A 25,797-nucleotide genomic window follows, 5' to 3' on the forward strand; every position below is an offset into this window, starting at 1 on the left:
ATCACGGATTACTTTCCTTTGCCAATGGAAGTTGCATTGGCTTAAGTTGGAAGGGAATGGACTGAGATCACCTTTTTGCCTCGGAATATCTGATGTGCGTGTGAGATAAATGAGAACGAGCATAAATGAGAATGGGAGAGGGAGGGAGGATGGCAGAGCAGGAGGGCAAAGTGCCAGGAAAACCTTCTAAAGACACACAGAACTCTCTGGAAATGTGTGCCGTCACTCCCAGAGGAGAGGGGGACAATCCTGCCAGAGGCCTGCGAGGCAGTGCCTTCACATCCCACAGAGGCTTTGTAGGACAAGCCACGGATCCTAGGGCAAACTGGCAGGAGCTTGGCTTGCTGCGGAGTGGCAGGTCACCTGCCTGCTTTTTCGGGTGTGCTGGAGAATTGCCTGTCCTCTAGCCGTGTGTGGAAGAGTTAGCACAGGGGCTTTTGCCCAGGAGAGGAGCACTGGCCCTGCTCTGGAAGGGGCCATGACGCATGGGGCCTGTTTCTGGAAGCCAGGCAGCTCCCAGCAACCCCTGGCTCATCTGCCATTTGTGTGACTTCTCCATTTCACTCTGTTAGTGACACTGGGCTTTTTCCTTTGCTTTCCCCCTGAGCTTTGTGGCCAAAGAGAGAGCCCAGGCGTCAGAAACTCTCCAGTGTTTCATTACTGGCGCAATGGGCCGTGAACACACTGCTTCTGAGCTGCGACCTAGTTCCCGTCCCTGTCTCTGCAGAAATTTGGTTTTCCCAGCTCGGCACTTCCCAGCTAGCCCCTGTTTTCCCTCCCACTCCCTCTGGAAGCCCCCAGCTGTCTTGTTGCAGGTGTAACTCGGTCCAGTAGTGGCTGCACACTCCTGGCTGGTCATCGCCCAGTCCCTCAGGCATTGGCCCAGCCATTGCCTGCCCATTGGCCTCTCCAGGGAGTTGCATAATGCTGCAGAGATGCAATGGAAAAAGGGATATTTTTAAATGTGTGCTTTATTTTTTTAATATTTTTTTTTATTTTAAACCTGTATAAATAAATACAAAATGACAAAGAGGTTCATGTTTACTAAACATTGCATTTGATTGTATGACATTACACAGTGTGTGTCACAATAGTTCACCTTGTCATTGTGTCCTTTTAGCTGTTGGTGCATAATTCTATAACGCACAGGATACAATTAGTCCTGAAGCTGCATCCAGCCACCCTTTTAGTGGAACCCCTGAGTGCTTACAATTGCAAGAGTGTGGTAGGGGAGCGCTTGAGCCAGTTGGCTGAAAGTGGGGAATATCGTCAGAGAGGTCTGACATAGCAAAAGAAGAAGCTAATGGGAGGGGTGGGGTAGGTTCTTGAGAAAAGAAAAAGTATTAAAGCTTTGGAGCATTTTTATTTTGGATTTTCTTTCCCTTAGTGGTTAACAGAAATATATCTGAAGTAATCAAAGTCAGCAGAAATCACAGGTTAATTTAGGAACATGATGTTTTTCATGCTCACTGAGAGCAGGCAAATGGACAAACCTTGCTTGATCAGCTTTTACCTGAAGAGCTGGTTCGTATTTTGATAGGGGTAAAAATATACTCAACCACTTGGTGAAGTGCTGGTTCTCCAAACCACTTACCATCCTCACCCAGTGAAGGTCAACTGCCAAGGTTTTATAGACATACTCTGGTCACAATTTGCTTGCTTGCTTCTTTAAATTGCACTCCACATTTGTTCTCCCTAATTCTCTTCAGAAGGCTTGAATGGAGATACTTTACTGTCACATTTAAAGCTTATAAAAGTTTTATCTGGAAAACATTTTTAACTTCTGTTTGGCCAATTTGATGCAAACTGTTGTTTTCAGGTAGACTTGAATTTTGTTCAGATTTTCCCAATATTTTGTGAAATGTATGTATTTCCTATATGTTTTAGTAATAGGTGTAGCTGTAAAGGATCACCACATAATTCCCTACTTGAGATCTCTGAATGTGTGCTTGTATTTATTTGTTGGCTGATTTAATGTATATTAAAAGGAACTAAGTCTAAAGAAATGGAATAGAATGGTTGCGTGAGCACCAGGGAACTGCTGAGCAAGGCATAACAAGGAGTTAAGATCTGTAGAAAGGGTTTGGGCTTCAGCGATCTTTCTCTGACTTTTTTTTTTTTTTTCTGGATCAGAGAATTTTTTGTAATATTTAGCAGATTCTGCATTCAGATCTGTTTCCTCATGCCTACTGTTTGCTATTGTTTGCATTTGCTATTGCCTTCCTGATCAGCACTGCTTGCCTGCAGCTCATCTGCACTGCTTTGCCCTGCTGGTGGAGTCAGACCTCGAGACCTTCCTTCCCTTCAGCAGCATTTTGAAATAAGCTTGGTGGGTGCCTTCCTTACCAGGGAACTATTTACCACTTTGCTGTTCCATAAATGATTGTATCAAAACACAGACACCCTCCTGCTCTAGTGCTGGGCACGCTGCTGTTAACTGGGTCCATGACAAGGCTGAGACATGATAGGAGACATGTCAGAAAAGACAGATCTTTTCTCAGCTCACCTTCTACCACTTCCCTCCTGCACAGCAGCCTCTTATTCACTGCAACTCCTGCAGGCTCGTCAAAAACATTGCCTAATTCAGACAGAATTTTTGTAAATGACTTTATATGCTTCAAATTTGTCACCCAGTAGGATTTTCCCATCAGAACAAAAGCAAAAATGTGAACCTTTTATTAAAGAAATGCCAATATTTTATGCCGAAAATCTCAGAAACTGCAATTCTGTCTTCCTCTCCTCCCCTTTCTGATTTTTTTTTCTACTGGACATGTTTTGAAGCCAGCTGTTGTACTCTGCCATATCAGTATACTGAAAATCCAGAGTCTTCCCGGCTTAGGAGCAGAATATTAAGCACCCTTTGAAAATTTGGTAGTGGAAATCAACCCTCACAAAATCACTGGCAATTGAGCCGTACAAAATCAGCTGCCACTTAGCAAAAATAATTGGACTTTTACTTGCTCTACAATCGTATTTTTCCTGCTGTCGCCACCTTCATTTCCAAACATGCTAACAGAGGACAGAGATGGCAGGTGAGAAACACCTTCAGGGGCGAATAAAACAGCCCATATATATGAAGATGTGTTTGATCTAAACAAAATCTCTTTCACCAAGCAGTTATCTCCATAAAACCTAAAATGTGAACCTCAGATGGGCTGCATGGCACAAAGCCAAAGGCTGAGGGTTACCAAGCACAGAAGAAGCATAAGCATAAGTATGCCTGGATGGCATCCATAGCACGTCTACGTCTTAGCGCATCTACAGAGCACCACAGAGGCCAATTTGTCTTATAAGCTTTTAAAGAACATTAGAAATATGAATGCAAGTCTCTCTGCTGAAGGAGTAATAAGGCTTTGCCCGGCAGTGGTTCAGACATGGGCTGTTCCTCATTAAAACTGTGCTGGTCCAGGCTTGGCTCTATGCCCCAGGTCCTCGGGCACTCAGGCAGTGTCAGAGGGACCGTCTGCCTTGGAAAGTGGACAGGCAAAGTGAAACTCAGCCTTTGGCTGCTAGGGGAAGAGGAAAACAGTCATCTGGAGCATGATGGGCCATGCTTTAACCAAGTATTATTAGATACAGCTCCTGTGAAATCCTTAGAGAGATGCTGATGTACACCAAAAGTTTGCTATTAAAGTCTTTTTCCCAACATTTTTTCAATTTCTCCCTTACCCAGGCTCCAGAGTTTAAAGCTCTATTGGTTGTAAGTGTCAATAATTTAAAACTCTTACCTTGTTTTCATCCTGGTGCTGGAACAGACCACCTGAAGAGTTCTTCAGGCCTGTGAGTACATCTGAGAGTTTTTCTGTGTAGGTTTTTATGGAGTTCTCTACAGTAAATTTAGGCATTTCTGATCTAAGTCGACTTTTTGTCTCCCTTGTCTATCCAATCTATCCAATATCCAATATGTATTTGTCAGTTCTACCTGTGAAACATTCTCCATACATTTATTACTCAGTTCTCACTTCAAATATTTTGTATTCTGAGAACTTGCCTTTTGAAACACACACTGGGAAAAGAAAAGGAACTCACAGATGTTAGCAAGCCTTTCCGTAATTCTGAAGTCATGTACCTCAACTCCAAATTTCCCCTTCCTAAGTCCAATTCTTTTAACCTTTCCTTGTAAATTAGATTCTTCAGGCTTGGTGTCACTCCTGACTCTGAGGCAATAACCATTCCTTTGATGGAGAGATTTGGAGAGTGCCAAATGAGTCGTTTGGATGGTATTTTCTCTCTCTGCCTCTCTCTTTACTCTTCCCATTTCTGCAACATCCATATTATAAATCTGTTGTATAACATCCACACAGATGGGGACATTAAATATAATATGGTGTTCTGACATTGGGTTTTGAATGTTTCTTCTTTCTAGACCTAATAATATATGTCACATCGCTCCCGTTTATCAGAGGTATGTCAGTGCAGCAAAACATTTTTGGCTTTCCTGCCATAGCTGCTGTAGCGACCCTTCCAGTCAGATCTGAACCACGGGCAGAAATGGCTCCCGTCAGAGGGGCTAATAAACAGGAATATCCTGAAATCATACCGTGACCACAGCCTCTGGAGCCAACACCGGTAGAGACTCTGCAGAAGCCCACCTCCCCTGCTGCCAGGGATGTGGTGTAGTGATTTATACATGACTGTGAATAGGCAAGTCCGGAACAGTTTGCAATTGCATGCTGAGAGGAAAGAAAAGAGAGAAATTCAATTGCAGATGTTCTTGACTCAGGAATCACCTTAAGAGAGCTGGTATTTCCCACTTCCCGCTGCAGGTAATGTGCCTCAGGGCTCCTTTTGTCCAGAAAGAAAATTGATCACATCTTCAAAAGAGAAAGAAAATCCCTCCAACAGATGAGTATTTTATCAGGAAGGTATGCCTGTTTCAGAAACATTAAAAGTCAGCAGCTTTTCTGTAAGAATTTTGTTCAAAGAGATGGAGAGGCCGTTTGTTATTTTGCAGTAAGTTATGAGCCAGAGTGCATCTGACTGATCTCTGTCTCTGTATGATATTGCGTATATATCATGCTTAAGTCTCCAGCTCTGGGCTCCAGACTCAACTATGGATGTTATCCACCTTTTATTCCAAAGCAGTGAGGTAGTGAATCTATATTTGAATCCATATAATTAGGCAGCTGTGAAATTACATTTTCTGCATGCAGACAGACCCTGTCTTTTGTTAGGCAGCCTTAGTATATGTTAGACCTGCAAATCTTATATATGCTCGCATATTTTTCTCTCTCCTTGTTCTCATTAGACCTTCCTTCCTTTTTCAACACAGATTTTTTTATTCCATCTCTCCTATCCACCTGGTACAATAACACCCAAGGATTTTCCTTTCTCAATACCTCTGCATTTGTGCAGCTAGCTGCTTTGTTCCTACACTCTTCAGTAACTTCTCTATTGCTCCACCCCCTTACATTACTAATTCCAGGACAGTTAAAACATTCTTACTGACAGCTTTCAACTACATTTCTGGGTCAGTTTTTCCTCCTGTTTTTTTATGGAGCCATCTTTAGCTGGGCATATATAAAATACATAATTGGTATGGGATTGTCTGCACTATATGTATTTTAGTGGGGCATATAGTTTCCTAAATATAGCTGACAAATATAAAAGCATTTTTACTTGTAGCATCAGTGAACAGATTGCTAATTATGAGATACAATCAGTATATGAAGGCATATTTTTTTTGCACATTGTGTTTTCTGGCATCAGTTTGTTTGCATACATTTAAAATTTTGTTTCCAGCAAACTTCACCTGTGCAACTTGGTAATTTCTAGGAACACAAATGTCAGTCTTGCTCAGAACTATGCCTGTTCACAGGATAGATTTCAGGGGATTGAATGTGGCAGAAGAATCAGAATAGAATATTCTGCATGCTCTGGCTATCCAGCTATCAAGGTCTTTAACACGATTCTTACATTTCCTGTATCTCTAACAGGATGAATGTAAATATGAGCATACTCCAGTGCTTTGAGTCCTTAATCCTGCCCAGTTTATGTCTGTAAAGTAGTTGTACAAATAACGAAATGTGCCAATTTGGACTTACAGTATTCTGATTCACGTGTAGCAGTGTAAGAATTGCACATGTAACTTAGAGACTTGTGAACATTTGCTGGGCTCAGTTGTATTCCTGATGACCTAAAGATCAGACTTTGCATGCTGGTGTTCTGAGTATACATACAGGTGAATTTTTAGAATAAAATGTACCGATTGCGTGTTTGATTTTTGTAAGATATGTCTATGGAGAATTGCATGAACAGCTCTTGCTAATGTAGACAGAAAAGGCACACTAGCCTCGGTCAGGAGTGCTGCTCTTGGAGGTCCTGTGTGGCGTTTACATATAGCCTCTCTTGCATTAGATTATCAATTGGAAAAAGAATATAATTTGATTTTCTGGTTTAGCCAGAATTTCTGCTGTCAGTGCTTGTGGATCATGAATTTAAGGTGATGTGAGGCTGGCAGGGACTAGGTCAGGAGCAGGTGACAGAAGCCACCTTTGAACAGCAGTCTCAAACTCCCCATCAAACTGAAGTGGCCAAAAGCCCTGGCAATGCTGCTGCAGCCAAACCCCACCCCCTGCTCTCAGTCCTGCTGCTGTTTGCAGTGACTTTCGGGTCTGGCTCCCTTGCTCTTGAGAGGAAACTGATTTTTACCTCCTTGCTCCAAACAGCTGCAATAGAGCAGCTGTGGCTGTTACCCTTGTCGCTTGTCGCAGCAGTTTGCACCTGGGTGGGTCTATAGGGGTGCTGCTCGCCTTCCCAAAAGCACTGGGGAAAGGTGTAACTGGGTGGCCTGCCCAGGCATGGGGGAAGGCTGATGGGCTGCAGGGATGGGGAGATCGCGGGGCTGCGACCACAGCTTGAGAGGTGTAGTGGTGACGGGATCTCCCAACTTTGTGGATGCTGAGGTGTCGGGGAGAGCATTTTTAATAGTAACAAATCTGCTCAGGAGTAGTGCTTCGCATCCACCTACCAGCTCTGGGTAAGTCTATTTCTTGTGTGAGCAGAGAGCAGGTGCCACAAACTGCTCAGCTGTCCCTCTCTGGTGGCAGCTGGAGAGGACACACTGCCTGGCTGCTTGGGTGAGGACGGGTAAATCTGGCCAGGTGATGGCACGGGACTTCTTCAGCAGTGTGGGAGCACAGGAAGCAAAGAGAGAGACAGCCGTTTTATTTTAGGCTTATGCTATACATTGAGATTCATTATACAATTTTTTTTCCTAAATTAATACAAAAATAGTAAAAATAGGTTAAAAAAAGCCCAAACGAAAACCCCTGACATCTTGCAAGCCATTTATGTGATGCACAGATTAAGACTTGGAGCTTAAATAACCTAGAATTATTTATACTGACTTGTCTTTTTTTTCCCCCAGACTGAAAAAGGTGATGACTTGCAGAACAGCAGCTACACCAGACCAACCCATGCTGGAGAAGCAGCTGCCCCAGGCAGCCGCAGGTGATGCTGAGGTGCCCTCCTCCGGGCAGGGAGCTGCATCCCGACTGCCACGGGGCGAGCGGTGGCACCTCTGCAGAGACCACATCCCTCCGCCCCAATCTGTGCACATCGAGCAGGAATACATCTTCAGATCCTCTCATGAGCCCATGCCTTTGCCATGCCTTTCTCAAAAATAAAAACAACAACAAACAAACAAACAAGTTTTCCCTTGCACTATCCTGGCAGAAGATGGGTTTCACAAGGGCTCCCTGGGTGCCCATTTCTGGCAAAATTTGGAGCTAAATCTCCCCCTTCTCTAATGAGATTGGGAATGGGGAGAGGGGGAGTAAGGTTCCCTTTGTGCCTGCCCTGGGGTCCCTGGGGGTATCCCTATGATGGAGGTGAGGTGCCCAGGCGCAGGTGGAGGATGCTGCCTGCCTATGCTGCCTTCTCATCGGAGCTGCAAGAAGAAATACTTTGCCCCTACGTAGATGCCCCAAATCGTACAATTTGCTTTATATGGATCAGAGTTTTAATATCCACAAATGCAAGGGAGGAAAGGGCTCTTGGTAACACTTTCTGTTCATGGTCTTCCAGAAAGTGGCTTCCCATGGGCTTGTGAGCTCTGATTCAGAAATCTGCGAGGCACTGCTGTAACATCAGGCATGCCAGCAGCTTGCTGTGTGTGCTCAGGCCCTTGTGCATGCTTGGGGCTAAAAGCACCCTGCATGAGTTGTGGGGTCAGGCTGGGGCACAGACCTGGTGCCCTGGATGGTGCCCTGGGAGGTGCCCTTGCCCCTGGCTGTGGTATGCCCAGCATGCATCTTGTTTCCTTCCTGTGCTCCCATTCTGCCTTCAGCTCCCGTCCACGCAAGGGTAACTGCAGTAGCTCAGGGCGCATAGCAAACCAAAGTCCAGCTCCTACGCCCTTCTCCCTTTCCCCAGATCTCCAAGACTGCTCTATTTACAAAGCTGAGAAATAGGAAAAGCACCCCTTTGCTAACTTCTGCAACAACCATTATTTCTCCCACAAAAACCACATGCTAAAGAGCTCTTTCTGATGTTCTCCCTGTTTAAAAGAGAAGTCACGTCTGACTCTTCTGAATTTTGCCCAGGTGTGCAGCCGCTCTGTTTTGTTTCCTCTTTTAATAAAAATAAACGAGGTGTTGGCTGCGGTGGGATTTGGTGGCTCACCAGAGGACAGTTAGCTGAGAGAAAAGCCTTTAAAAGTACACCTTTCAATTTACAGTACACATGTTACCTGACTTCAGCACTGGCTCAGAAAGCTTCTGAGAGCAGATGCGAATCCTCACATGGCTCAATGCAACCTCGGGCCACTTCGGTGTTGTTTTCCCTCCAGGTTCATGCAGTTGTCCATGCTAAATGTATTTTCTTGTCTTTGGAAAAGAAGTTCCCTTTCTTTGCTAGACAGGCTTTTCTCAGCCTTCCCAGCTCTAATTTTAATCTAAGCAGAACATTTTCACATAAAGATTTGGGCAGAAAATTCTGGCTTCATCAATTAATTTTTATGCTGAAGTTATTCCAGCTATACCAACTTTTCTCTCTTCATTTTTTTTCCTCCAATTAGAGAACTTGTAAATTGAAAATGGACTTGTGCTAAGCCAACATTAGGAATTACGTTGTAAGAAAAATGGGCTGGTCATATGCACTCACATTGGTTCTTTTTCCCCATGCTTACCCTGTAGTAAAAATATAGTATACACCATACCATACTGTATGGAAATTTCAATGTTTGTAGAAGATGTATGCTCTCAGTGAGCCAACGTCCTATATATTCTCGTTAGCCATAGTTAAAATTTTTGCTGTTCAATTTTAGTCAGCGCCTGACAGTGTATAATAGTTTGTTACTCACTAAATTTATACAAAAATTGGGTTGTCTATATTGCAAACAAAACCACAGTGAAACCTGGGCTAGAAAGACACTTAAGAATGTGACAAAACTGCTTAAGCCCAGGTAGTTTTCCAAAATGGAGGTTCACCAGTGAGGGTAAAATCTTATGTACAGTTAGCCATTTGGAGTGCTTTGGGCTGAGAACAGAGCACAATATCTGCACCTGTTAATCAGCTGATGCAGCAAGTACCAACTGACTTTGGTGAAGATAATTGCTCCAGAGGAAAAAGTCAAAGGGAAGGAAGGCCAAAGTGGGTTAGCATAGTCTGAGAAGTCTTGAGAAGGTGCCGTTTCTGGTTCACGCTGAGGTATTCAAGCTACCTGTAGAGAAGGAGCATGTGGTGTCTCTCTGAGACACATCAGGATTCAGGCAGGAATCTCATGGACCTTGGCCGAGGACACCCTAAGCATTTTCATGGCTTTATGTCACCAAGACTGCAAATGGGGAACAGAGTGGCAACTTGATGTGAAACACGGTGAGACATGTAGGTAAGTTGGTTTTAGCTCTGCTTTGGGTTTCTGAGGGGTGCGGAGGCTTCAGAAGCTGTCCCTTGTCTGGCCTGGCCTGGCCTCGTCTTCTCTGTGTGGAGAGGGACATGGCTCCTCTTCTCCCTCCCGGTTGTGGACAGCCAGGATGAGTTACTGGTGGGGTAAGATGGCACAGGGGGAACCTGGTAGGGGAGGAATCTGTCTTTAAAAAGATCATTAAGAATGGGCTGTAACAAATATCCCTCAGAAACGACTTCAATATTGTTGGCTCTTCCTTGGGGCAAAGGTGTGGGCTTCATGATTTCTCACCCTGTCTTCTGCAGATGCCTAAGTGCATACTGTGGTGTTTTGCCATTGCAGTGCCTCTGTGTTCTTTTTGCAATGGTTTTGGAGACAGAAGAGGGATTTTATCACTGGTTTTATCACCTTCCTTGAAGACCTCTGAAGGCCTCACATGCCGAGACTTAATGAGATATCTATGAAACTACAAGCTTGTCTTTGGACATCTCTTTAAAGACACTCCTACCTATGCATTTCAATTTGATGTGGGAGGTTTATGGCAGCCATCCTTGCGTCCTGCATTTGCAAGTGATAGCATCAGGGACAGCAGAGTTGTCAAATCAGTGCTTGCTATGTATTTATTCCTCTCTGCCATGTACAAACCACCTCTTTCACACATCTCCTGTTTCCAGGTGTCCCACAAGCCAGTAGATTGCCGCTGTCAAAAATGGTTTGCAATTTCTCTGTAGCTCTCAACTGATTTGTTAATGCCCTCTGAATTTAAAAGTCACTGCAGCTGCCTCTTGAGCAGCCAGAATGTAGGGAAATTGTTATTTAAATGACATAATGGCCGTCACAGAAAATCTACACTGAAAGTACATTGGAGGAATGATTTCTGTCTGGAAAACATAGCCCCACGCCTGAGTCTAAAGAAAAGAGAGGAAACAGGTCTTTCCCCTCACCTCACATTCATTTGGCTGTCTTCAAGGTGTCCGCCTGACTTCTGCCAAGGCTGAAGTTATTGTTACTGTTGCTACTACAGCAAATGGTGTTTGTTCAAGCAAAGAGCCTGTGCATTCCTGGACTCTGCTTCCTTCCCTTCTGGTCAGAGAAGAGAGTTATCCAGGGGAAAGCAAACGTTGCCAGCTGCACTGCCAACTTGTTTTGCTAGTCAGTAACGTTTTGCTCAGGGAAGGCAAAATATCTGGTTATCTTTTCTTCCAGGAAGGAAGCTCTAGAAGTATCTCTTTGCTTGAAAATTCATATTCACACAGCGGCATTGGCGAATTTTTGCGCAGGGCAGCTGGGGGTCACTGGGACTTGATGCTTTAGAGAATTTTCACGCAATGAAGCATACCCCGGGGCTGCAGCCACAGATGAGATAATCGGTCTGTGTAACACAGGCAGCCTCCGAGACACAGTGCTCTCAGCAGCACAAGCCCCTGCAATACCCATCCCACCTCCAGATACCACGGCTAAGGCAAGCACGGTGCCAGCTGCTGAAAACTTTTACAGCACTCTTGGGCCCATACATTCATGAGATCACCCGACACACAGGCCAACTTCCTGCAGCCGGGTGTTCGCAGTCCATTTATAGCTGGAGCACTCCCAGCAAAACCTACAGAACTGGCTTGCATAACCCCACGGGGGTCCAACCCCATAATAAACCCTTACAGTAATAAACTTGTAGTTCTGAAGGGTGGAGGGCGTGGAGGAGGGAAGAGATGCTTCTTTATCTGCATTACTCCACATCACAGATGCTGACAGAATTATTGATTTAGAACTCACAGCTCCAAAAAGACTTGGTAATGTAATCTTTATAAGTTTTTCTTTTCTTTCTTTCCTTTCTTTCTTTCTCTTTCTTTCTTTCTTTCTTTCTTTCTTTCTTTCTTTCTTTCTTTCTTTCTTTCTTTCTTTCTTTCTTTCTTTCTTTCTTTCTTTCTTTCTTTCTTTCTTTTTCTTTCTTTCTTTCTTTCTTTCTTTCTTTCTTTCTTTCTTTCTTTCTTTCTTTCTTTTTCTTTCTTTCTCTTTCTTTCTTTCTTTCTTTCTTTCTTTCTCTCTCTCTCTTTCTCTCTCTCTCTCTTTCTTTCTTTCTCTCTTTCTTTCTCTCTTTCTTTCTTTTTCTTTTCTTTCTTTCTTTCTCTCTCTCTTTCTCTCTCTCTCTTTCTCTCTCTCTCTTTCTCTCTCTCTTTCTTTCTTCCTTCCTTCCTTCCTTTCTTTCTTTCTTTCTTTCTTTCTTTCTTTCTTTCTTTCTTTCTTTCTTTCTTTCTTTCTTTCTTTCTTTCTTTCTTTCTTTCTTTCTTTCTTTCTTTCTTTCTTTCTTTCTTTTCTTTCTTTCTTTCTTTCTTTCTTTCTTTCTTTCTTTCTTTCTTTCTTTCTTTCTTTCTTTCTTTCTTTCTTTCTTTCTTTCTTTCTTTCTTTCTTTCTTTCTTTCTTTCTTTCTTTCTTTCTTTCTTTCTTTCTTTCTTTCTTTCTTTCTTTCTTTCTTTCTTTCTTTCTTTCTTTTCTTTCTCTCAGATGTGATGTTTCCAATAGGCCCCTTTGATATGGGCTCTTTGGGGACATTGTTAAACTTCCTACTGCTAAACTGCAGTCCCAGCCTTCAGTTTGTTATGTACAACTCTCATGGTATGCATCTCTTGGAAGAGCCCATAGCTGTAAGGTCTATTGCTTTACCAGTACTCTAGGAAGATCGAGGGATTAAGTTATACATTACGTAAAACTACCCACTAATCCTCTTAGTATGCATTACCAGTGAATGGCCTGAAATAGGCTCTCAGTAAAAGAGCCCTAACATTCACTTTCTTGATGATATATTAATACGTGAGGTTTGTGTCATGGATTTTGGTGCTGAAATATTCAGTACACCGTCTTCTGTCTGCTGCTAGATCCATTCGCACGTGTTAGTAGACTGCTAACAAAATTACAGTTGGTAAAGCAGGTTACGTGTTTACCTAGTAGCGAGACATTTATAAAATAGATTTATATATTTTCTAGAGTGACAGAGTCACTGGGATTTTTTTTTCTTTTTTTGTTTTTATAAGAAACAGAAACAGCTATAAAACCATGATTAAAAATGTTACATGGGATGATTTACATTTTAAAATAAGGATATTTTTAGGAAAAAAAGAAGATTTATAACACAAAAGGGTTTGGAAATTGTTTGGTTGCTGTGTACTGCTTTTTTTTTCCAGTACAGTTTGCTATCTGTTATACAGTCTTGCATAAATGTTTAGATTAGGGGAGGAAAGAAAAATTAAATGTGATGGCTAAGACCTATAAGAGCTGACTCACTGACTTGAGTTATTGCTGTGCAGAAAGTTTGTAAAGCCTTTACATCCAGCGAACACTTAGTGCTACTTCAGCCTTGACAGTTGACCTTTCAATCTGATGGGGTTTAGCAACAATAATTGCAGTATCTGCAGTACAGGCAATGCAGAAGACTGCTTAGGAACCCAACCTCTCTCATTAGGTCTTACTTCATGTTCTGAAACTCAACCCCTCGTTGCATGGGTGTGCAAATTCTCTTGTAATACCTGTTATAGGAGCTGATCAAGGTACAATCCCTCTGCTCTTTTTTTTTTTTTTTTTTAAATTTCTCCCATTGTTTTGAATATTCCTGGATTTAGCTTAGAGAGGGGAGGAGAAACCTCCAAACCCCTTTCTCTCCCCAGATACTGAGTCAGCACTGGTTTCTTTTTTTTTTTTCTTTTTTTTTTTTTCTAAGTAAGACCTAGTGTAAAAAAGCAACAAACAAACAAGTTAGACTGTTGTAATTTGGTCAACCACTCGGGTGCTATCCATATCCACCATTTCGACACACTCTATTTCCTCACGGTTTTCAGGATTCTTCTTCTCTTTCCTCTTCTTCTTGGACGGTGGCAGGAAAGTCAATATCACAGGTAAAATGGCAAAGCAGTGAAAGAAGGTGACTAATGCTATTAAAAACAAGCACCTGAACAGTGTACGGGTCAGATTTGAAGGCACAGCTGCAAGAGGAATCAGACCAACAATATAGCAGAGGTAGCTCTGCAAAATAGCTACCCCATGCACTTCCAGGGCATTTTTCACCCATTTAGTTCTTGTGAACTCTTTGCCCAGGACAAAGGTTGATAACAGTGGAGCACAGTTGTCAATTGTGTAATTAATTCCGTAAATTAAGCACAACACAGAAATACAATCTAGTTCCACTTTCCACAAGGTCATAAAACCTATAACTCCAAACTCAACTGAGGCAACAGTTAGAGTGAGCCAGACATTGATCAGAGAGTCTGCCACCAGGAATGCAGAGAAGAAGAGCAGAAATAAAGCACTAATGCAGGAGTTTTGTAAGGGGGCTCCCACTGAAGAGGCATAACGATCCATGTACACAAATGATGGGTTGAAAACGATGAATTTCACCTTGGAGGTGAGAGAGAGCTTCCTCAGGGTCTCCAGGAGGTCGTAGAGTTCTTCCCTCTTGGTTTCCATTGTCTTGGCCACCAGGAACATCCTGGAGGCCACAACATCGACTTCGTTGTTGTATTTCTTGGAAAAGATGATATCCTCTGAAAAATGGGCAAACTGAGGGGCCTTCAAGAAGGAGTTCCTCAACATATCAGTGAAATTTTTCTTGGGCAATCCGGTAGATATGTTGAGTTTCCTAAGGTAATTTAAGTAGCTCTCAAACCAAGATATCCTCACAAAGCCCTTGGTATACTCCAGCACATCCTCCTGGACACTGGTATTCCAGTACTCTATCGACTCATAGATGTAGAACCCAATCACCGGGCTGTAGTTACTGAAATACTTCTGCTGGGCAGTAGTATACTCAATGGTCCGTGTGGCGGTCGCTACGATGTTGCTCAGGTCTGACCCTTCACTGACCTGCAGGTAGCCCATTAAGGCAAAGGAAATATAAACAAGGTAAAAGAGAACTACAAAAGGCTTGACATAAGTGTTTGTTATCCAGTCACAATAATAACGTTTAAGGAACCACACCAAAAGATGACTCTCGTAGGTGTTCGTTTCCTCTGAATCTGTCGTGTCCTCGCTGAATCTGGCTGTCAGAAGAAACCTATACCATGCAGGCTTCTCTTGCAATACCTCTGGCTTTGGTACCTTTCTACAGAAGATACTATGCTGGTAGTTGTTTTCTATGTAGCCAGTAAACACCAGGCTGGAACCATAAAAGGAGAGTACATAGAGGTAGTTGAAGAAAATTGCAATACAGGAATTGCAGCAGAAAATCCTGGCTGCTTCAATGTTAGTGAAGGGACTGGCACCTATTCCAAAAGTGACCAGGTACATGGCAGTGGTGAGAGAAAACGAGAGCATGGAGTCTGCAAATACGGCTGCAGTCCTCTCTTTAACATGTTGGTCTTCTCTAGTTTTTCTCCAGGAGGACAACATTTCAAATGTCCCATATAACCCATGACCTACAATAGAGAACAAAGCAAGTGTTTAAAGTACTCAAATCAACATGTGGAATAACGTAACGTGGACATGTTAAAAGGCTCAGAGTAGACGCATCTGTCTTTTAACAACTCTTGAAGTAAACATCCTGCAGGAGAGAGAAAATATTATGGAGGTCTAAGCCACTGACGCGCATTTGCTACCTGACTAGCAAACCTGCCAGAGCTGGAGGAGAGTTCTGCTTCACTGACGCAGGGTTGATGGGTTAAAGAAAAAGTATTTTCTCTGGCTGGCTGTTTCATTTCAATATCTTGGAGTGCCTGTGATGGAAGATGCTTTGAAATTAGTTTTTCCTGGTGATGGGATCTGACCTGTGGTGGAAACAAAGAAATATGACCTTGAAGTGCCTATGTTGGAAGCAGAGCTTTAGTTGGCTGCTTTGTAGAAAGACTGCAAAAGAATGAAACCTTCATGTAAGCTGAACACTGTCAAGTAACTCAGTCACTGACTTCTGCACTTCCTATGCATTTTTTTTTTTTCAGGAAAAAGAAATCCTAGAAATGAAACAAACAAAAAAGCACAAATAACTTTTAGAGACGCAGAATGGTAGAACTGATATGAAACTGCTTAAGGCATTGATTTTCTTACTTTAGCATGTTTAAGGGTACGTAAAACCAAATGCAGCTCTATTTCTCTTGGCGTTTCCTATATTTTGTAATTTATTTAATTAACTCTTAAAATGAACATAACATTCATGAAAGGAAGTAATGACCAGCAGACCTGAAATCCTGTGTGTAACCCGAAAGTGCAGGTAAACTGGGAAAAGTGCATGGTTTTATTTTAATCTCTGGTTGGCCATCCTCCTCTTTTGGCTTCTATTTCATGATCAATAACAAAGATGCATTCTGGGGATACAGACCTCTGCTCTCTCTTAGCGGACCTGAGCTGGGAATACAGTCATCAGGCAAGGTATCAAATGAGAGTGGATGAGATGAAAGTAGGTTGAACTTCTACACAGAGGTGAAAGGAAAAATACAGTCTTTGTATCACAACCAGAATGTAAGGCTTTGATATTTTTTTCGTGATACTTCACATCATGTTCATCTTTACTTAATAGATCCTTTCTGTCTAATCCCATCCTCTTCTCTGCCTTTTAATTTCTCTTCCTCCTTATTCTTTTGCTGTTTCTCCTGTTCTCCCCTCCTTACCTCTCCTGTCAGCTCTTGCATTATCTTCAGAAGTTCTCAAAAGCCAGTCCACGGTGTTTTGCTCTTACCCACTCCCTGATAACATTAGATGAAATGATCAGAGCGGAATTACTTGACGATGACACTGAAGTGCAGTCACTGGACTGCTGAAGTTGGTGCTCCAGTCAGCCAGGGCAAAGTAATTCACAGATCTCCATTAGGATTTCAGGCTCTCTGCAGACTACCAAAATTGCTCTATTAGCTATGTTCTCTTCACAATAGATGATTATCACTTTTGCCACAAGGACTACAAATACCGTCAAGAACCACCCAAATAAATGAAGTATTCTCAAGAACATACCTTGTTTACTCTTAAGTTCCTCACATGGGCTAAATGTTTAATTCACTTGACAAAATAACCCTTTTGTGGTCAGTACCTTTTGTCTCCAATTCACTCCACCCTTCTTGCAAAGAATATCCTACCTACATTTTAACAGATGGCAGGCATGGTCACTCTTTTAATGCTGAAAAGAATGGGAATTGGGTATTTTATAAGGAGTCCAAAATATAGAGCTCATACGATGAGATAATAGCACAGCTGGTGTACCTCCTTATCACGGTCATCTAGTATTTAGAGCAAGCAAGTCTGTACCCTCATGTCTGGCAGATGTCATACCCGCACTGTTATTTGGAGTCATGGCACAGAACATGAGTGTCCAATTTGTAGCAGTGTCATGGTTCTGGTCTTGGTATGGCATTTGGCATTCATCTGAATTGTCCCAAACAATGTTTTACAGGGCCAGGTCAAGACTGTCAATTTGATAACTAGCACTGTGACCCCTCTTAAAACTAACGGGGAATACTGGAACTCCCCAGATGTAAAACGAAGCAAAAAGCACAATCAGTGACTGGCACCCCGTTGTTAATTATACTTCAAATAGTTATGTTCTAGGCTCAGAAGGGAAAGCTATTAAGCTTGCTTCCAGTGTGTTCTTTGTAAAGACAGACTGACCTTTATTTAAATGTAACTGATCACTTGCCAAAGCAGGGAGTGAGAGGTTTAATCCATTTATGGCTCCCATAAGTCCTGCAGACAGGCTTGTCTGAGAGTTTCACATGGCATCATATGCATTAGCTTCTCGTGAGCAAAACAGTATAAAATGAGGTCATTGAATATTACAAATTACTTCCATCATGAGCTTTAGTTATAACATGTTTTTGCAAAACAACATTTCAGCATTAACAGGCTCCTGCCTAAAAATATTCAGATCGCTGCATTAATTTGGAAAGCCTTTGACTTTGCAATGAAAAAAAAAATATTAGAGCTAATTAAATCAGATGCTGAGCAGGACTTTTTAAGTCATAAGATTTTGCATAATGTCTGATAAGAGTGACCCCTGATACAACATGTTGTCTTTAAGGAGGAAACAAAGAACACTCTGGGACACCACTTCATCTTACATCGTCTTCGGGACTAACCTAAAATGGAATCTGATTTGGAGAACGTTTCAAGCAAAGGCACAAAGAGGCGTCCCCGCATGTGCTCCACAAAGCCAACGGAAAAACAGTGAGATACCGTTCTATTTTAGGATCGGTCCCTTTTGTTGCTCCCTACATGGTCTGTGTGCTGGGAATTGGTATTTTCCTTCGATTGTACAATCTCTGACTTGTCTGCCCATGTGTATAACAGCTACAGAATTGTAATTTACCTTTAGGAAGGCATGCCTGCATGACAAGCAAACCTGCATGCTTTTTGCATCAGCAGCACTACTGACCCAATCTAGTATGATAGGAGAAAAAAATGAAACCTGAACTTGTACACAAATTAGGCATGGCAGTCCAAAGATTAGCCTTGTTTAACTAGAAGGGGATTTACCTAACTTAATTTACTCCTCTAGCTACTGATCACAAGCACAGCTTGGGGTGCCTATCTCCAGCATTGTCTAACTTGCCGATGCTTGTACAGGTCTCAGTCACCGAGATTAGGGCAGATAGGTCCATTGAGGCATTTTGCAAGAATTTGTTTCACTCTCCTGTCATTTCCTTTTCTATTTTTTTGTGTCCTTAACTGATTTGCACCAATTACTTTTATTCCTCTTGCTAGTGCTGTGCCTAACCTATATAATATTAACGAGAACAAGGCAATTTTTTCCTTGCAAATACATTATGTAATTACTTTAACCGATTTTCCCTTTTTACTAGTGACTTAGCCACAAATCTGTAATGATTTACAGCAATTTGTTCATTATTCACCGTCACTCAGTATATAACAAATATGAACTCAAACAGCTAATGGGCTATTGGAGATCTTTTCCTGTTGACATTTGCTATTATGATTCACTCATCGTCCCCTACAGTCAGGCTGTACAACTATGCACTGAGAACAAGGAGTACAAGGAAAGACTTTTTTTTTTTTTTTTAAATTTATTTATTTTTAAATTAAAAGAGGTTCTGAATGGGCAAATGAAAATGTTAGGGGAATATGAGAAGGGTATTGGAGAAGAGGGGGACCAAATTCTTTTCTTCCTTACTGGTATTTTCTACTACTTTGCATTGTAGAAGATACCCCTGCCACGTGTCTTGAATGACTGAGGACAGAAATTCTGGCTTTTGCAGACAAAGAAAACACAGAACATAGCTATTGCTATCTGTTATTTTGGAGGAGCTTAATTATTGCACATGCTGAAGTAGGCTATCTTTAATTTTAGAAACTAATAACAATACCAGTAATAAAAACAATAAATGATTCCTAGCTTAAATACTGTGCTTTTATGAGTAACCTGAAAGTGCTATAAAAAGTTTCATTAGCCTCCTTCAGGATCAAGTCTTGCAATTACACATGCTCTTCAAAATCAATGGAGAGCATGCATAAGAGAAAAAAAAACTTATAGGGAGTTGTGAAAGCTAAGGCAAAAATTTCTGTTGCTTAGTATTATCATTGCTTATCTAATTTTAAACAGTACTTATGTGCAGGCACTGTGACCATTCCTTTTAGTACCATTTTAAAATATCGAAAAAAGAGATGCATCCTTTCACCTGCTAAGTGGTTGTTCAAGCAAGTGGCATCAGCAGCTGGGGCTTGAGGCTGGCTCGGCTCCTGCCTGCTGAATGGCAATACCGAAGCACCGAGGGGAGATGGGATTTACAGCATCCCAGAGCCCGTGGCAGAGCAGTGAAGCCACTTCCCCACCACTGCAGCCACAGTCCAGCTCTGTTCGCTTGCCTTAATTGCTTCCCTGAAACCCAGGCTGCTGCTAGCTTTCCTTCTGTTTCAAGGACATGTTCAGTTTTGCACTAAAAGTAAGTGAGGTTTTGGGGTTTTGATCTTATCACAGTCAGAGGAAGGCTATGTATTCAAATAGACTTTTTCAGTAAAAGAAAGTAAGGGGAATGACTGAGAATGAAGTTTTGGTTCCTTTTCTTACAGTTTTACGCATCCACAAAGGAACAGAATAACAGCACACTGTGGGTCTCATCATTTGTTCTTAATCTTTGGAAGGTTGCGTGCCTGTGTGTGCGTGTGTTTGATACCTGAGCAAAACCTCCCCATCAACATCTCCCTTAAAGGCTCTGAAGTTGCATTCTTCCACGCTTCCTTTGGAAGGTGGCGTTTCATGGGCAATTAATTTCATTCATCTCATTGTAAGGCACTTGCACACAAAGCATGAATACTGATCGATCTCCGCCTTGGTTGGGCTGAATGCTGCACCAGTATGGACGATGCCCACCACCTGCCAAGTTCAGACTCACACAGCACTGGTGCAGGCAAACTGTCCTCCTGATGCTGCAGGCTGCTCCTTCCCCCTGCCCAGGCTCTTCTGCTCCTCACCACCCCAAGTCACTACTACCACGTCACCTGCTTCTTCAACATCCCTACTAAAGGGACGATAAGGATTAGAAACATCCACAACTTTATTTATTTATTTATTTTTTAATCTGAGCTGTTTTCCTGACACTGATGGCATGAAAGGCAGGCTGAAAATGGGAAGGAGCCATGGTAGGATGCATGGCTGTGTCCTCGTGAACTGGATCAGCAAAACCTGACGTAGAAGCAGGGGTGTTGCTGGGGTTAAGTCTGGATTTTGATCTAAGGTTTTTGCCCATATTGTAATGGCTCCATCCTTGCAACACAATCGGTTCAGCTGGACGAATGAGGTCTCACAGGTTGATTTAAGTCTGAAATCACCCCAGTGAATGGGAGCACTTGTCTGCAAGAGGAATTTAGTGTGCGGTGAGGAAGTGTGTGAATTTACAGAGCACGAGCTATTTTACACCAGCTTTCTTTGTGGAAAGAAAGCACAAGGAAACCTGTGAAGGACAACTCGATTCACATTCAAAGTGGAGTGAAATATCACCCACGGAGACAAACACTGGGTGAATTAACATGGAATAGCTAGGATGCTATAAATTCATATCCTGGCTTACTGCGGGCGTAGACAAGCTCTCAGGAACTGCACTTGTGCAAAATTAGTAGACAGGAGATCAGCATCATACCGCAGGAATTGCCCATTCCAAAATGATATCTGTAATAACATATGATATAATGAAGGTGCAATGAATTTTCCTAGCTGACAGTATTAAAAATAACAATGCACACTGCTCAGCTATGTGATTGCTTTCCACAGTAATGTCAACAAAGAGGCTGAGACAATTTCCCTCTGCTGACTTATTTTTTTCCAGCTAGACCAGTGAGCTCATCAGCTCCCATTTTACGAAAAGCCAGGTGAAACTGCTAATCCGGACTCCCTGTGTCACAGGAGCTGTAACCAACCAGTTGCTGAGTAGATGGGTGACCTGCCTCATGCGGCCTCTCCCGGCAGGCACAACGTTAACTGGGAACACGCAGCAGCTTCCGAGTGCTGCTGAATATGCAGGCAGACCAAGAGCATTTGCATCCAGCTGAAGCCAACATCTGGCTTCATACCACTAAAATAACCACCAAATCCACACCCTTCAGCATGCAAAGAGAATCAGAAGCAAGACTAGTTCGCACTACAGGTCTCACCAAGTTTATCACAATTTGGTGGCATGGGTTGAGCTGACCAGCTGAATTGTCAGCATGCTGCTGCAACAAACGGGAGTTATTCCAACCAAGGCATAACTTGGTGGTCCCTGAATGGCACATTTCACATCTGGGCATCCCAAAGCATGCAGACACGGCTGTCCCGAGCAGTACTGCTGAGCAAAGAAAACACCCTGCATGTCCCACTTGCTTGTCCTTTGCTTGCCTGCATGTTTCTGGGGGCCCACTTCAGTGTAGAGTAACATCCTATAGGCCACTAATATCCCATAGGGTACTAACACACTATATGGGGCTCCTGTGATAACCATGTCCCCTGGCAGCACGCAGTGTGTGTCTCAGGACACTTGTATTTGCAATTATTTTCTTAACGACTACTGCTTTTTACACCTATATCAATAAGGTGTGCTACGCCTGCAGATGTTAACATCTGATTTGGGGTCTTCCCCAAAAGAGAAGCATTCTTTCCGAGATTAGATATGTCAGTCTGCTGGGCATTTAGGCGTGATACCAGCAGACCGATCTCTGGGATCACTTTACATCTGCATATTAGCCATTCCCCCTCAGTTGCTGGGGCTGATCTCCCCAGACACGCTTACAGCAGTACCACTCATCCCAGCCAGAAAGCCCCAGGCAAGTCCATGTATCCCTTGGCTTACTACCGGGACCACAAACGTGAGCATCTTGGTGTATTCACAGCAGACAAAAACCTGCCTCAGACCCCTGAGAGATTGCCTATCCGTTCTGCTTTGTGCTGTATCTACTTGGCAGGAAACAAAGAGAAATGTTTAATACTAAGCTGGAAGTATCTGCTGTGTTTCACAGCTGTGGGTGGCTGTGCCCACGGGAGCACAGCAATGCAGAGATGTCCCCGCACACCATGCAGCACGGGCTGCTGCACGCAGAGATGAAATCTTCAGCTGGTGCTCAGCACTTTATGCTAGGAGACCACAGCGTTATTTTTAGTTTTAGATCCTGCAGAAAGACTCTCTGGGCTGCTAAGCCTGCGCTCAGCTTGCTCGATGCGTAGGCAGTAGAGCAGTGTGCATCTTGCAGCCCAGCACAAGGTTTCTGCCTCGTTCGGGTCTCGCGCAGTGCCTCCAAGCACAGAGTAAAAGGGGCTAGCTTGCTCATGACACCCACACAGATCTGTGGCCCCACCTTCATTCTGATCCCAGCTTTCTGGCAGCGAATGTCTGACATAATATCCCACCTTCTCTCTGTTTCTAAACATAACTCTTGGAAATGCAGCACAGGATTAGCTCTCTCTGCTCTTTTGTGAAACAGCCTGTTTTGGTCAGGCTTCACCCTTTCTGAGTCACGCTTTCTCACTATGTGCACATTTGCACAAAGGATACCCTGATGGAAAGAAAGCACCCTCACGCTCTCTGTCTCGCTGTAAATACTCACAACCAGTGATCCCTGGGGTACGTGACGTGTCCCACTTACAAACTCCCCAACATCACCTTTCATCTTGGCAAACAAGCAATGACGGGCACATGTTTTAGAAACCAGTGCAATTCACAAGCTAATTTTAAGAGCATGCTCTGTATAATACAAGTGAAACTAAAATCGTTCTAGATAGAAGTCCTCAGCTCTGAAGAAACACACATACACACAAGACAGATGTAGTTATTCCCATCATTTTTCTACCTATTAAGGGGAAGATAAACAAAGAACAAAAGAATTTTTAATGACTAGAACTAAACAATGCCTCAGTATTCATAGTCCTCTTCTTGCCATGATCCCTGATCAGCAATGGCAGTAAGATCATTAGCCACTTTTTATTTTTGGACTGTGTGCATTTTAAAGCTATTCATTATAAAAAGCAATCTTCTCACTTAATATTGCATTTTCAGATTATTTTTTTTAACCCCATCAAATTCAGCTCCAATCAATGATCTCCTATTATAATGATTATATGGGTAATTCAGAAAGTACATGGTTAATCTTGAATCGTACCATTGATTTCAATAGAGTTAAAAATACTGATTTAGGCTTTGGGAAAGTGCTGTTTTTTTTTTCTTGAATCATCCTTTTTTAGTATTGAAAGAGTGTAATATTTGAGTTTTTGTTTTTACAGTTGTAGCAAGAATGTCAGATAAGCACTTTTTAGAAACAGAAATACATTTGAGAGAAAACTTGAGTGGCTTTTTTATTTTGAGAAAGATAAGCAAAGCAAGTTATGGTTCAAAATCTACTTTTAGATATAAAGTGAATATTTAATTCCACTTAAGAAAGGGTAAAGGCTTGTTTTGGCGTTTAAATAACAGGCTGTCAAGTCTGTTTAGACGTGTGACTTGCTTTCCTGCGTTTTCGTAGAAGACCTGGCAAAAGTTAAAAGTCATATTTCACTCACTGCGATGGAAGGAGCTGAGTGTCAGTGGAATCTGATGTTAGCTGTTGGAATATTTACGTCTGTGCGGCACGCTCATCTATGAAGTGCTTCGTTTGGCTGGGTGGAGGACGGCACAGGGAGGTGGGCACAGGACCCCGGGGCACGCACGGGATGCCAAGACCACCCTCTGCACCGGGGCATCTGCTTGGAAGGGGGAAATCTGGCACTGGGGTAGCAAAGAAAGGACAGATGTGGCTGGTGAGATGGGCTTCCCCAAGATGCACGGACCTCGAGCCTCACTGGCCACGGGGGTTGTCAGATGTGGAGTTAGGTGTTACGTGTTACTGGGCTTGTCTCGTGTCTGACATGCTTTGAGTCATATCAGCAGGCAAAACTGCAACCTGATTTTCCCCATGAAGTGAGTTTTTGACAGATTTCACGTGCACCGTTTAAAAAACAAAACAAAACAAAACAAAAAACCCCCACAAAAACCAATTACTTGAAGGTAAATGAAAGCTACCTGCAATCTGTGAAAGGTTTACACTTACTGCATTGCAGAATAGCCAAGTGACATGCCATAGCTAGCAGCTACTGAAGGCAGAGTAAGATACAGTCAGTATATGTGGGGCAAAATCAGATTTTAAATCTGTTTTACATTTCTAAGCCCACAAACCAGAATATCATTTGCTTCTAGGAGATCTTTCTTAGTGGAACTTAGCCCAGTGGAATTTGGATTAGTTGACTGCAATTCAAACTACCTTTTTCTGGTGAGAAAGCTGAAACCAAAACTCAGGCATAGTCTTAAATTCTCCTCTTTCGGCAATGTTTGCCATTACTCTTACTCATAAGATACAGATCAACCACATGTGAAACTCAATGCTCAAAAACTTGCAGAACTTCAGTTAGAGCACATATGAAGTATTATTTCTACTGATCAAAAAAGAAAAAAGGGGGGGGGGGGTCAGAAAGAAAAACAATTACAAGTTTAGAACTCAGCCTGGACCTTCCACCAAGCACCCAGATACAACTTATTCCAATTTAATTTAACTTAATCCATTTCCACCAGTGTCCTGCTCCAGCACGCAGAGGTCTCACCACCCGAAAATGACAGCCCCCTGCCACATGTGCCTCTTGGCTATTGCCTCCCTGGGAGTGTTGTTAATGAGAGGCACTAAATGGGCACCACCTCCCTCACAACAAAGACCTAAAATGAAAAATCATATCAACTCCTCCTGACCTTCCCCAGGTCTTCAGGGACCAGCTGCGTCTGGTATGAAAAATATACCACAAACTTTCCTAGTAAAAGGTTAATTTTTTATTTATTTTTTTTTAACTGGGGAACTTCAAATATATTTTCATATATGAGGAATGTTCTCTTGAGGGACTTCACGACTTGAAGCAGTGAAAGTCTCAGGATGTCAAAGCCAGGCAAATTCACAGTATCTCTGACTGACAGGCCCTTCCATTAAACAAACACTGACTTCTCTCTAATTAAAAGAATACGGACAGCAACAGTATAACATCTTTCTGCTACTTTCTGCCTAAATAAATGCTCATTAAATGCACTCATCCCCTGCAACACATTTCTCATATGAAAGAAATGCATGTTGGAGCACCACCAGTCCATAGGAAACACCTGATCTCATTCCACGCTTGCACAGTACTTGGTTTCAGCATTAAACTGTTCTCTGGACTGACTTGGTATAAATACAGCTCCTCTTTTCCAAAAAGCATTGTATTTCCTGAGTCACCGATACTCTCCTGAAACCAAGGAGCACATACGTGCGTGAGAATGTCACTGAGGTTTGAGGTGGTGAGGGGGGAACACGGATGCAGGGGGCAGTGCCACCAAGGCTTTGCTGGCCTCACGTGCAGTTCTTGCACCGCAGGGGGAAGTATTGGTGTGACGGTGTTTTTAGACACCCCACCACCAGGTGTATCTTAAGCCTATTTCCCTCCTGTGCCTTAGTGGCTTCTTGGTGTTCGGGTTCCTCGGTGGATTTGGGGTGACAGGTCCGTCAGGAGG

The 25,797-nt window shown here is 42.7% G+C and overlaps 1 protein-coding gene across 1 annotated transcript in view; it reads right to left on the reverse strand.

The window, feature by feature from the left end:
• Window positions 1-953: 953 nt before the first annotated feature.
• The window catches only part of PTCHD1 (patched domain containing 1), a 43,309-nt gene continuing 18,465 nt past the window's right edge, over window positions 954-25,797 (reverse strand). Inside the window, exon 3 of the mRNA XM_080564656.1 lies at window positions 954-15,249. Coding sequence (XP_080420782.1) covers window positions 13,595-15,249 — 1,655 coding nt within the window. The 3' untranslated portion in view covers window positions 954-13,594. The remainder of the gene's footprint in view (window positions 15,250-25,797) is intronic.

Source organism: Anser brachyrhynchus (assembly GCF_964034855.1).
Source record: "Anser brachyrhynchus genome assembly, chromosome: 1".
NCBI classification, from domain to species: domain Eukaryota; kingdom Metazoa; phylum Chordata; class Aves; order Anseriformes; family Anatidae; genus Anser; species Anser brachyrhynchus.